The sequence below is a fragment of the Pempheris klunzingeri genome, chromosome 2 (assembly GCF_042242105.1).
Source record: "Pempheris klunzingeri isolate RE-2024b chromosome 2, fPemKlu1.hap1, whole genome shotgun sequence".
Taxonomy (NCBI): domain Eukaryota; kingdom Metazoa; phylum Chordata; class Actinopteri; order Acropomatiformes; family Pempheridae; genus Pempheris; species Pempheris klunzingeri.
This window is the reverse complement of record NC_092013.1, coordinates 7,306,637-7,318,750: the sequence shown is the minus strand read 5'-3', so window position 1 is coordinate 7,318,750 and position 12,114 is coordinate 7,306,637. Positions and strand designations below refer to the sequence as shown.

Here is a 12,114-nt window from a genome sequence, read left to right as displayed (position 1 = left end):
GGGTCTCTTTCAGTGGCCAAGCACCCAGAACTTTCATTCACAGAGTTACAGCACACAGCGGCAGAGACACAGAATTATCACTGATATCATAAATAATAAACAAAGCAAACTTGGGGTTCACTGATACAGACATAGACCCTTTTCTTTGCAATATGCCAATTCTACTATCTTTTACCAAAACATCTACCAAAAGTTGCAGTATTTCAATGTAAATTCTTTCTTAGGAATAAAGAATAAACAAAGCTTTTTCATTTATCTGAAAACTGTGCATTGATTTCACTCATGTAATCTTTGTTAAAACAATTTAAGAGAAAACTATCTGTATTAAGCTTTCTTTACCACGACTATAGTGTTTGTCAAAATGAAAATGTATGCTTTCATCACACCAAGATGAAATAAGAATTCATGTGTATATTCACACTTGGCACTGTAGACTTTTATTGTTATCATTACATAAAGTTTACTCTGTGCAACCAAATGATTTAAAAGACACAACTATAGTATGTTATTCACTCCAAACCGTTGTCATTGTTTTCTCAACCACAATATAACTTTTTGTCCAAACCTTTATGGAGTTTGTCATCTGGATCACATTCTCTTCTTGACTGTGTTTGTTCTAAGTGCTGCTGTTTGGTATCTGTTCTGTTAAATACATTCATTTGAAATGTCTTTTGTCTTTTCTTCTCTTCGATTCTGCTATTCAGTTATGTACTTTATTAAATGTCAAAAGTTTCTGTCAGAATCCTTAAACAAAAAATGAATTTGCCACACGTTACATTAGTGTAGTCTTCATTTGATCTGCTTTCTCTGATTCAGGGTTATTTAATGTTTTTAATGTGTATTGAAGCAAAATACTATACATGTTAGGGAGAGAATGGGTTGTTGACTGTGGTTTGGCAGCATCAACTAATTTGCAGATTCTTGTGTGGTAAAATCCCATTTTAGTGTTTAACTTAATATGTGTTGTGGATTGGAATACAAGAGGCAATGTCTGAGTAGCTGCCAAAAGTATCTCAAAACAAATGTCATTTTATCTACTAAAGGTTGTGAAAAGTTTTCACTTCCTCTGTGCAATCCCAGCGTAAGACAGTTGTGAACATGTATGGGACTCTTTTCAGTCTGCTACACATCTGGTTCACCATAAATCAACAATATTAACAGGTTGTGTACTGCAGCCAGCTACTATGCAACGAAACCTCTTCTACAGAGGCTCCTCAGCCTTGTTTTTTGACACTTGTAATGACTGCTTGTGGCCAGACGAGAGCAGCACTTCCTCTGACTGTAACAAAACCCATCACACGCCACCATACCATATCCACAGGCTGTCCAAATAATGTGGTGTGTGCCCCAGGTACAAGGAGAAAAGAAGTCAACTTAGAGGTGGAAATCTGTTTGAAATGAATACAGTATGCTGTTACTACATCCATATGTAGTGTGGAATGTGGTGAAACCAGCACATTTTCTGTGGGTGGAGATGCTCTCCGTGTTCTGCTACTGAAGAAGTTTTCCCAGGGTTGTTGGGTTGCACATATCAACACATCTAACTTGATCGCTTCAGTGAATAATTCATCAATGATTATTATAACTGACCACCTGGTGACATATTCACTGTGTAACAACATAAAAGTGAAACAACCTCACAAACACCACACCAATGAGACGAGTAACAACTGTCTAATTGTAGCACCGAAAAGGTATAAAAATAGTACATAGAACTAATCATCAATTCTGAATAAAACAGATACACATGTAGTATTCAGCACTACACAGTCAGATTATAAAATATATGAATAGAAAAGGAGTTTATGTATTAAAAACTGCAAAAGAAGGCGCATTTGCTAATATTTAGATGGCTTTTCAAAAGAACAGTACAAGTACTGCTGTCCAATGGACTGTAAAGGCTTCATTTTCCAATAATGACATTTCTGTAACCCTTGACGTGACACAACTTGTTGCTGTCGAAGTCGACCACCAGCTTTCTCAGCCCAGAGTGGGTGGGAGTGAAGTAAATTTTCACCTTCGCTTCTTCCCCGGGTCCCACTGAGGTGCCGATCCTGTTGGGTAAATATTTAAATATTAAATCTGTGACACACACTACGATGACTTTATCATAGTTCTCTGATTGCATAAATATTTAGACAATTGATTACTGCTGGCATAACACTCGTGGCAGCTCTGACTATTTATGGAGACGATGCAGATGGAGCTGCAGTGTTTAAACTGCTCAACAGAAGAGTAAAAGTTAAGGGAAAAAAAGTAAGCTTCAATGACAGTTTAATCCTTTTTCATGCACCAGAGCTTTGGGCAAACAATAGCACTGACCATGAAAACCCATCATGCCAACGCATGTATTATTCTTGCTGCCAGAAACACAAAACTGCATTTATGTAAAGCAATAGACTGATAACACCTTAATTTACTCACTAAAAGGGATCAACATATCAAATAAATTCATGGAAAGGTTATTGTTTAACAATAACAAGCCATCGCGTGGTGTTTCACCAACTGCATTCTGCCTAACTCTTGAGTCTGCTCCAGTAAATCCCAGTGCTGTAGTTTTTCTCAACAACTGGGCTTCTGTCCTGACTAAACAGGGTGACATCGTGGCTGACATCAGGACACTGCACCAATCATAAATAAAGTGTAACACATATCTCATATAGCGTGGGGGGCAACCAAAAGCGAAACATTTCCATTACACAAAATGAATTCATTTTAAAAGGCCAAAACACCGTATCTAGTCACTGCTAAAAAGGAAGTGAGCTGGTTCACTGCTCTACGCCCTGTCGCATATTTTGAATGTTTCCTGCTTCTTTGTGTCTTCTGCATGCATATTTGTGTCCACGGAGAAGAACGTTTAAGCTGCATAACAGCTTGTAATTTATGACCGGTCAGCTCTGTGTGAGTAAAGAACAATCATTTCTAGAAGGACTCATACAACCTCTCAGAGATGACGTGTCCCCCAGTGAGGTTGGCCCCCTCGATGCTGAAGCAGCAGCTCTCCAGCGGCTCTGGCAGAGGGTTTTGGACGGTGATCTCTGCAGCCAGCTTCCGATTCTCCTTTGGTTCACCCAGGATCTGCAGAGCAAAGCCACGTCTGGGTGTTAGTTCACAAAAATCTCACACTAATAACAACATCATTCGCTTGGGGCCAAGCTTTGTTTATGTAAACAGTAGGCCTTTAATGTGGTTTTAGCAATTAACTGGCCATCATTAGTGACACTTGTCCTTCTATAGTAATGACAGTAGTTGTCCTATAACAGTTTGTCCTATACTCACTCTGACTTTAATTTCAGGATTCTCCAACACTATGTTTCTCACTGCCAGCATAGTTTCTCTGGTGCTGTAGTCCAACAACAGAACAGCCAGACGGATTAAGTTGTCCTCAGTGACTAAGCCACCGTACTTCGAGTAGTTCAGCCTTAGTGGAACTTTCCTCTCTAGAAGAACATGTTGGAGACATTTATACAATGGAAACATGGTTGTAAATAATTCAGGTTAGGATTTTGATGTATTTGACTTTATAAGTAGTTTTGCAGTGTATTTAAGTAGGACCAATAATGACTGGGGGTCAGTGCTGGTTTCTGATTAGTCGAAATGTAAAACATGCTGCATATGCTTGTTAGATAGATTAGTGGAAGCTATGGAGCCTTGAGAGCACACTAGTCTTTGCAGTACTTGATCATGCTTGTCTATGTTTTGGTTGAATGGTTGAACCCAATAACACTGATGACAGAGTTTTATTGCAGCATGTGTCAACTACATGCTTGTATTCTATAGCTTGAGTGGCCATTTTCAAGAAATAGCCGGACTAACAGAACACATGCAACATGTTTAACATTGACAGTGAAGAGTCAAGTGTATAAAGCATTTACACGTGAACACCACACGGTGACTTAACTCACCCGCTCCTGGTGAGAGTTCAACATTGAGCAGATCTTTAAAACCACAGTTCCCTCCCATAAACCCGCTGTAGGATACGGCGCAGGATCCAAACAGCAGGCGACACTTCTTCTGGCTTTGCGTGTTGTTAGTAACCACAGCAAACACGTCAAAGTCGCAGCCCTTCCTCATGTCTGACGTGACTTTGATGGCGAGGTGTAGGCCTTGATTTTGCTGCTGGTGGAGCAGCTTGTTTTGGTGATTGGCCTTCTTGAAAGCCTCCCGCTCCTCATCAGAGCCTGACGATATGGAGGCGACAAAATCAAGCACTGACAGTAACACTGTCTCACAGTCTCAAATTTGACAACTTCTTTATATTTTACATGACAAATTGCCTGTATAAGTACAGTAAACAAAGGCAATTACGAGTTGACTTAATGTCCATTAAGAGCAAAGTAAATACTGATAGGGAATGTAAGAGTTTACACAGCGGGTGACCTTGGCGTGACCTGTTGGCATGCAGAGAATGCTGGTGCATGGCATGCAGGTCTGTATATAGTTATGGTCATGTGCTGTAATAACATACACTATTTATGGTAGAGAAGATCAACTCTACTGATATTAGTTAGGCTTGTCTACATGTGTGGTTTATCCAGCAGTGCTCTCTACCTTCAGGGTACTTGTACAGATGAGTGATGTCCTCTCTGGCATCACTGCCCACACTCTTTGTGCTGATCTTCTGGCCCACCACTGTGGTGCTGATGACTTCTGATGTGCTGCCATCTTTTTTCTTCATGAAGGTGAGGACGTCAGCGTTGACTTCAGCAAAGACAAACGGGGCGTCGTACTTAAACATGAGCTCGCCCTGCTTGATGGCCCTGACAGGGATGGGGCCACAGCAGTACACTCCTACGGGAAGGGGAACGAGCAGAAATAAGGATGATGGATCCACCTTGGTGAGGATTTGCCTCATTTGTTAATTGGTGCAGCGTGGTTGTTACCTTCACTTTTCTCCTGAGGTGTAGGGTCACTGGCCTGCCAGCCGTTAAAATCAGATTTTAGGTCAGGCCTGGTCATCCAGCTCTCCACCCAGCAGTGGAAGTTCCTACAGATATAAGCAACACTTGGTACACTTTCTGTTTCTGACCTTTAATAAAGACATCTCATAACTGGACTTGTTCAGACGTCATTACTCATATCTGCAGTAAACTGACTGACATCAGTTAAGTCACAACTAAACCTCGACTGCATAATTCTCCACTGCCATGGTTAGTATTGACTAGTACAAAAAGAACTTCCATTGCAAACTGTATCATCTACAATCAAATCAAGGGGCTGTTCTAAACCAATGGGGAGTGTATCTAATTAAATGGTGTTCAATTTACTCCCCAAGAAATCACATTGCCATATTTAAGGACATATGTTGACTAGCATGTATACTTTTTTCTACACTACCTTACATTTTAATTCTGAGTTTCCTACTTTTAATTACAAAAATTTCATGGTGGTCCTGAAGCCTAACCTAATTTTACACTTAAATCTTCCTTGTAATGTATTTTTATGTACCTTTTGTTGTCAGAATATGAAATGTTACGACTAGTAGATGCCTCCTACTGTTGTATTACATACATAAATCATAGGAGTTCTTACCAGATCATTTCTCTGGACTGAACAATCTCTCCGTTTTCATTGATGTAGCGTTCAATCACCAGGTTGCTGTTGGTGTCATGGGCTGACAAGTAATTGGTGATGACTCTGCAAGGGATGCCAAGGGCTCTGAAAACTAACAGGGTATAAAAAAAAACTTCCATGGGTATTGCGATACTAAGAGAAGGGGCATGTATTATGTATATCATAACAACTCCCTTGTTACATATATGGTGTTATGTTGTGTCTATTTGAGACAAATTGAGTGTGTTTTCCAGTGATAGGCTGCCGCTCTCCACTGCGTCCTATCTTACTTGTACAGGCCACTGCAGCAAACACCCAGCACTGTCCGTAGCGAACAGGCTGACAGGCTTGTGTGTCCCAGTTGCGCAGGATCTCCACACTGCCCCTCCAGAACATGGGGCTGATGCCTCCCTCGTAGCCACCTGTCCATTTTCCCAGCAACACTCCTTTGTCATCATTACAATTCACCTAAGACGCAAAAGAAAGCAGTGCAAAACATTTTCTCACATAAGGAATTCATGTGTATGCCACACATAAGCCTATCTATGAAAATAAAAAAGCAAAAAGTGTTTCTGTCTAAACAGAAAAGTGGATGGAGATTTTGGAAGTGGTTTACCATGGCACTAAGCACTCTGGAAACATAGATAGGGTTTCTCCTCCCCGAGCAGTCTTTGCCAGGATTCCTCAGACATTTAGGATTCATATCCAGAATCCTCAGACAGACATCCAGGATTCCACTTTCAAACTGGACAGAATAAACATGAATTACTGCTGATTAGTTGTTTGTCAGTGACAGAAGTATAGAGGTGGAAAAATAAGCAAAAGCCAGATCCAAGGTGTAACAAGTCCTTTTTGAACACATTTCAACAAAAACAGGTGCAAACACATAGCAAACTAAACCCTGCCACATTGTAAACCTCAACAGCTTTACAAGTAATGCACTGCTAATGCCAGGCTAATTAAACTGTATCAGATATCAAAGAAAAGGATGGAAATGATAACACTTTATCAGAGCCAGAGAGCCTGCTGTCAGATGTAAATATCTCAGTTCAGTTTCAAATGATCAGAAGTTGCTGCCAATTTCATGCCACATCATGAATCATTTGGTGAATGGATATTTTCCTGTTATCACAATAAGCATGAATCAAAGTCACCAGTGGCTCGCCTGCTTGACTGTACTACGTGTGTTTGATGAGGTGAAGCTGACAGCGCCAGTGTTGGTGTTGGTACCTGGCCAAAGTTCCAGGGAGTTGATATCGGATATTTGTAGCTGCCTCGGAAGATGATCCCATCCTGAGACAACACATACTCTGCCAAACTCTGCTCATCGTCCATGTACACAGCATCTCCTGTTGCCAAGAGCCACCACAAACAATACAATCAATGTCCTAATACAAGTTCTAGTGAGACATGACTGGTATAGTATTGGTCTTAAAACACATATATTGTCACCCTACAGGTGGAGTGTAATCATTGTTTTATCATAAAATGGAAAGTTCTGCTTAACTTAAGGGAATAGTTTGTAATTATGGGAAGTATGCTTATTTGCTTTCTTCGATCAATACCGCACTCATACTTGTCCATTCAATATCAAGCTGCAGCCACAACCTGGTTAGCTTAGCATAGCATTTTAAGACATGTCGTCTCTTATTATTTTTTGCGGTTCTCATCTTCATACTTAGGGGTATTTTATGGTTCTTATTGAAACTTAGTCTAACTTGTCCCTCATATCTTATGTTACAGAAATACAGTATGACAAATAACCCCTCGTAAAACCATAATTTGTTGTTTTTACACTTCAGTTTTTGTTTGAATTGAATAAAGGAGATATGACATGCTCTATATGTGCTGGTGGGAGAATTTAGTTACTTTGGAGCTAAGCTATAGTATACAGTATTATTCTTCTCATCTAACTCCTGGCAAAAAAGCAAATAAGCATTTCCCAAAATGTTAAACTACTGCTTACACAATAATTAATTAACTAAACTACTGCCATCCTCCTATATAATGTTTTAAGCACTGCTCTTCAGTAAGTTTGTCTCATAAAGCCCAGTCTGGAGGGACACACTTTGTAGCCTAAGATCGCTACACAAGGTCGACTATATGACAGCTTGACGTATGGTCTGTTTACGCACCTGGGCACCAGGGGTTAAAGAGCAGGATGAACTCGATCGGCTTTGATCGCCCCAGGGTCAGGGTGTAGTGGCCTATGGGTGCGTCAGGGGCAGAGCAGATGGACAGGGTCACCATGTCCCCGGGGGGACTGGTGACAGCGGCGCTCCAGCGCGAGGTGTCAGTGTTGGCAGACAGGCCAAAGGAGGCCCTGGTGCCATACTGCTCAGAGGGCTGAGGACCTGCATGTAACAGTAAATGTAGTTAGATCCCTGGAACTACATGTGGGAAAATGCCAAGAGATCGTGTTGAAACACTATTGCCTGGGGAATGGAAATTCACAGGGTACATTTTCACTGTTTTCCCATCTGTGCATACATTTAGTTCTAGCATGTCTGGAATCTTGCTGCATGCATAGACAGCATAACTGTATAATAGAACCTAATTATGGCCAAAATCGACTGGGTCCCTGCGTGACCTCTGCTTTGATTTGCATTCTGGTTAGTTACATAAACTGAGAATCAGTCCAAAGAGTGAATTCCTTCACATCTTCCATCCAGTACAGCCAACAAAACCAAGGGCAAGTTGTTTGATCACTTTCCTCTCGTTGGGTGGGATAAAGGGTCCTACTCTAAACCATTAAAATATACATGACTTTCATATGTTGATAATGTTATCTACGGTTATACACATGCTTTCCTGTTGGCAAGCAACACTTCCTGTTTAAACAGTTGGGTTTAATGGCAGTAACAGCTGCCTTATCATACTCTGCATGAGAAGTTTGTCTAAATGTGTACTGAGGAGTAGAGACAGATCATGTCAGTGTTTTTCTAGGGTATTCTGAAGGCAATACAGTATCTGGGACCTCCAACAATAACAGTTAAGGCCATTAACACCCGCAGAACAGTAAGAGGGGAGCAGAGGTTAACAATGGAAAAACCAACAAAAAATCATGCAGCTACTGTAACTATGCTCGTTGAAAAAGTAAAAGCAGAATTTCTGGCCACTGACCAAGAGAAATTACTTCCTTTTCCTTTCCACCAACATTAACCAACCTTTTTCCTCTCATCTTTCCAATCACAATAGACCAGATAAAACAATGCTAGCAGAAACACAGAATGGGGCCCAATGTGATCCTAACTTTCTGAATAAAGGAACTAACTAACAAAAACTTGTGCAAATATCCAAAAGAACACTAAAGGCACTTAAAAATACAGTATAATACAACAATTACTTACAAAGCACATTAGTTCTTGAGTTCTGTGTTTACGTGGTTAAGAAAGTTGTAAAAGTAAAGTGGTAAAGAAGGAGTAGCACCTGTTTCTGCAACGCAGTCGAGAGAGCTGACTCCTGGTTGGTAGTTTCCGGAGTGAAGGTACAGGCTGATTGTGAACGGTTGGCCTCTCCTCACGATCAGACGATCTACGCCGTTGAGATCAGTACGATGGTCCGTGTTGTTGAACTCACACTCCAGGTTCCAGCGATCAATGTCCAGAGCTTGAAAGAAGAGAAGGCATTTTAAAAAAAACACAGGAAAAGCTTACAACATAATCCTTTAAAAGAGTTGTTTGTTACATATCTCTTAAATACGCAGTGTCGCAGGACATTTTCAGTCTTATCATCACAATGTGTAGAACATACATCTATTTCTAGTGCTGCAGACACACTCTTGGTTCTCATTTAAATTTAATAGCGGGATAATATACATGTTTATAGAGTGATTCAAATGCCACAACACAGCCTTGATGAAGTGCAACTTGTAAAACTTATAGCTACGTATGGAATGAAGGATATTGAAAATAATTTACAAGGACCAACAGTTACAGTTAACTTTTTTGGAGCAGATTTGTGGTAAATGAGTGTGGATTTCTTCACGTTGTGGCTATGAATGTGTTTTTTTATATTTTCTAGTTATAGTTTCAACAAACTGACTTTCATAATGACTTTATTTTCCTGGGTGATTTAAATGAAATGTTTCTAAAGGTTTACTGTTTGATCGTCCCAGCAAATTCTGTGGACTTTGGAAAGAAACTGTGGACTGCGGGACACTTGCAGTCATTTATGGTAAGTTAAATTTTGTTTCACAGAACTTTCTGTGTGGATTGAACAAGAGGTAAACACAGACATAGAGTCACTCCCTGTGAAGTGTGCAAACACACAACCACTCCTTCTCTCCAGGGCACATAGTGACTAAGAGAATCCCACCCTCTGATTTCCTGTTGTAAGAAAAGGTAGCGTCTCCGTACATGCAGTAATGCCTCCACGGTCTTCCCGCTGATTAACCACTAGCTGCTCCATGACATGTCAGGAGGTTAACCTCTTTATTCCTTGGTGTCAAGGCTGGGCCAGACTTGAGCAAACAAAGACCACGCTGCAAAGACTTCCTCCTGTTTTACCAGCCCACAGGGATCATCGCTCAGTATTCCTCTTCTGTTTTACTGATCTCGACCTTGGTTCAGTTCCTAATTGAAGACATGTTAATGTAACTAATTGGGGCAAATGCCTTAAAGATGACAAAATGACCACTGTTTAGCCTGCATATATTCTCCATGCATTTAGCTCCCATTTAGTCTGTGCAAATATCAAACAAATATCATCATTGCATTGGAGCACAGATGCTTTCTAACAGTTTATTGTGGAACCATCTGGAGAAAGAAATATCTCATAGAATCCAATTTTTTTTTTTTACTTTTTCCCTTTTTACGAGTAAAGAGTTTTACTGTACTCGTTCCTCAAGGCAAGAGAGTCAAATGAAACTGATCCTGAACTTAAGGAATGTGAAAACAATTACAAAGATTAAAAGCATATGAATGTCTGTGACCCAAAACCTGCACAAACAGCAGACAAATGGTGGGACACTGACGTCATCCGCTCTGCAGTGGTTTGGGGGCCTTTTTGCAGCTACATAACTGATACATAAGAAAATAACTTAGACCTTATATACAATGAATTCTTCAGTGCAACAGCTTGTGTTGCTTATGGTGAAGCAGTTGTGGTATAGCAGATGGTGTACATGTGTAGTGTGATGCCAAACTGAACTACTTGCAGTTTATTCTCTAGGGTTGCACAAAGCTCTAATATGAAATGCATGAGCAGAGATTCTTCAGCCCTGACCGTGCCCTCCTCTCTAACCTTTACATACTCGTACACGCCCACGCTTCACTCCCAGCGTACCAGCCATGACTCGCACCACAGAGGGACCGTCTCAGTAAGTGGCACCGAGGCCAGCATCAGCCTTTTAAGGCAATTAAAATAAAACCTAGCTGGTCTAAAACGGGTCATAGCCGGTACAGTAAACATTATTTTAATCCTGGAAAAATAAACTCCCATCAGAAGTGAAAAGAGTTTTCAGTCCTGCAGGTGACACCCATGCTCTCGGCAGGGCTCCATCACAGACACTTTCAGTCCTGACTAAATGTCTTGTGAATGTCCAACAAACAGAAAACAGGTGACACTGATTCATCAATAATCTGTTTATTCTATATGCAAATTCTGTGGTATTTCTTTTTTCGCGTAGCTGCTCCAACAGACATCTTCTTAGAAAATCCTTTGACTACAAGGAATAAATATCCCAAATGGCAAAAACATTTATTTAAATGACTTCAGACCAGGCAGTTTCCTGTTAAATACTCTCTCTATAAGCTCTAAAGCTGCATGCCTGCTCTGCCGTAGACCATCCACCAGCCCTGCTCAGATATTTTTGGTATTCTATGCATTTCGACAACCAAACCTGGAGGTTGGGCCGTTTTCCTGTTCATGCACTTTATAACGTATCTGCAAGAGCTTCAGGCAAACTATTTGTCGGGTGGTGTGAGCAGCTATAAAGATAGCAGCAGTTAACTGGCGGCAGGCTCCAGCTGCTCTTGAGCGTTAAGGTCCCAGGGCAACAATCATCTCCTCACACAGGAGGGTGGAACATTTTTCAGATGCATCCGTCTTCGTCCGACCTCGGATGAACGTGTGCTTGACAGATTTTCTCCTGCAGCACTTGATACCTGCCAACGTGTGATGATGATGATGAAGATGATGATGTGTGCAGGCTGTAGTAACTTCTCATGTGTCACCTTTGTTATTCTCAGACATCAGCACGCTCAGTGGCACCAGTGTCTTAAGAGTTTGTGAAAGTTTGCCCTTCCTGGTCATGAACATATTGAGTCAGAGATTATGTCACTATGAATCAACATTTGAGTTTGTTTGTTTTTTCTGGTTCTAAACCTTTAAAACTATCCTAGCCCCTACTCATTATTCATACATGAGAGACGGTTTAAGACAGTTTGAATGAATAGAAAGCACAGAGGTATAAAAAGAGAGAGAGTACAGTATATATATATATATATATATATAAATATAGAAGTATAAAGTGCAGGATGAGAGCATTCAGAGAGACACTTACCTTGAGTCATGACTGCAGCTGTCGTCTCTTTAAACCGTGTTTTCACTGTCTCTGCT

At 40.7% G+C, this 12,114-nt stretch overlaps 1 protein-coding gene across 1 annotated transcript; it reads right to left on the bottom strand.

Annotated features, from left to right (window-relative positions):
- Positions 1-410: 410 nt before the first annotated feature.
- Positions 411-12,114, bottom strand: tgm2b (transglutaminase 2b). Its single transcript, XM_070848048.1, has 13 exons — positions 12,059-12,114; positions 8,983-9,162; positions 7,689-7,907; positions 6,784-6,902; positions 6,170-6,298; positions 5,844-6,021; positions 5,533-5,665; positions 4,884-4,987; positions 4,552-4,791; positions 3,906-4,181; positions 3,280-3,440; positions 2,942-3,078; positions 411-2,054 (listed from the first exon to the last, which is right to left on the bottom strand). Exons 1-13 carry the CDS (start codon positions 12,066-12,068, stop codon positions 1,904-1,906), a joined length of 2,037 nt encoding a protein of 678 aa, XP_070704149.1. The 5' UTR covers positions 12,069-12,114; the 3' UTR covers positions 411-1,903.

What these genes read in the sequence shown, in the direction of transcription:
- tgm2b (XM_070848048.1), bottom strand. An exon ending in CTCCCTGGAACTTTGGCCAG is followed by an intron (nt 6,299 to 6,783) that starts GTACCAACACCA and finishes TATTCTGTCCAG; the next exon opens with TTTGAAAGTGGAATCCTGGA. An exon ending in GGACACGTCATCTCTGAGAG is followed by an intron (nt 2,055 to 2,941) that starts GTTGTATGAGTC and finishes TTTACCCAACAG; the next exon opens with GATCGGCACCTCAGTGGGAC.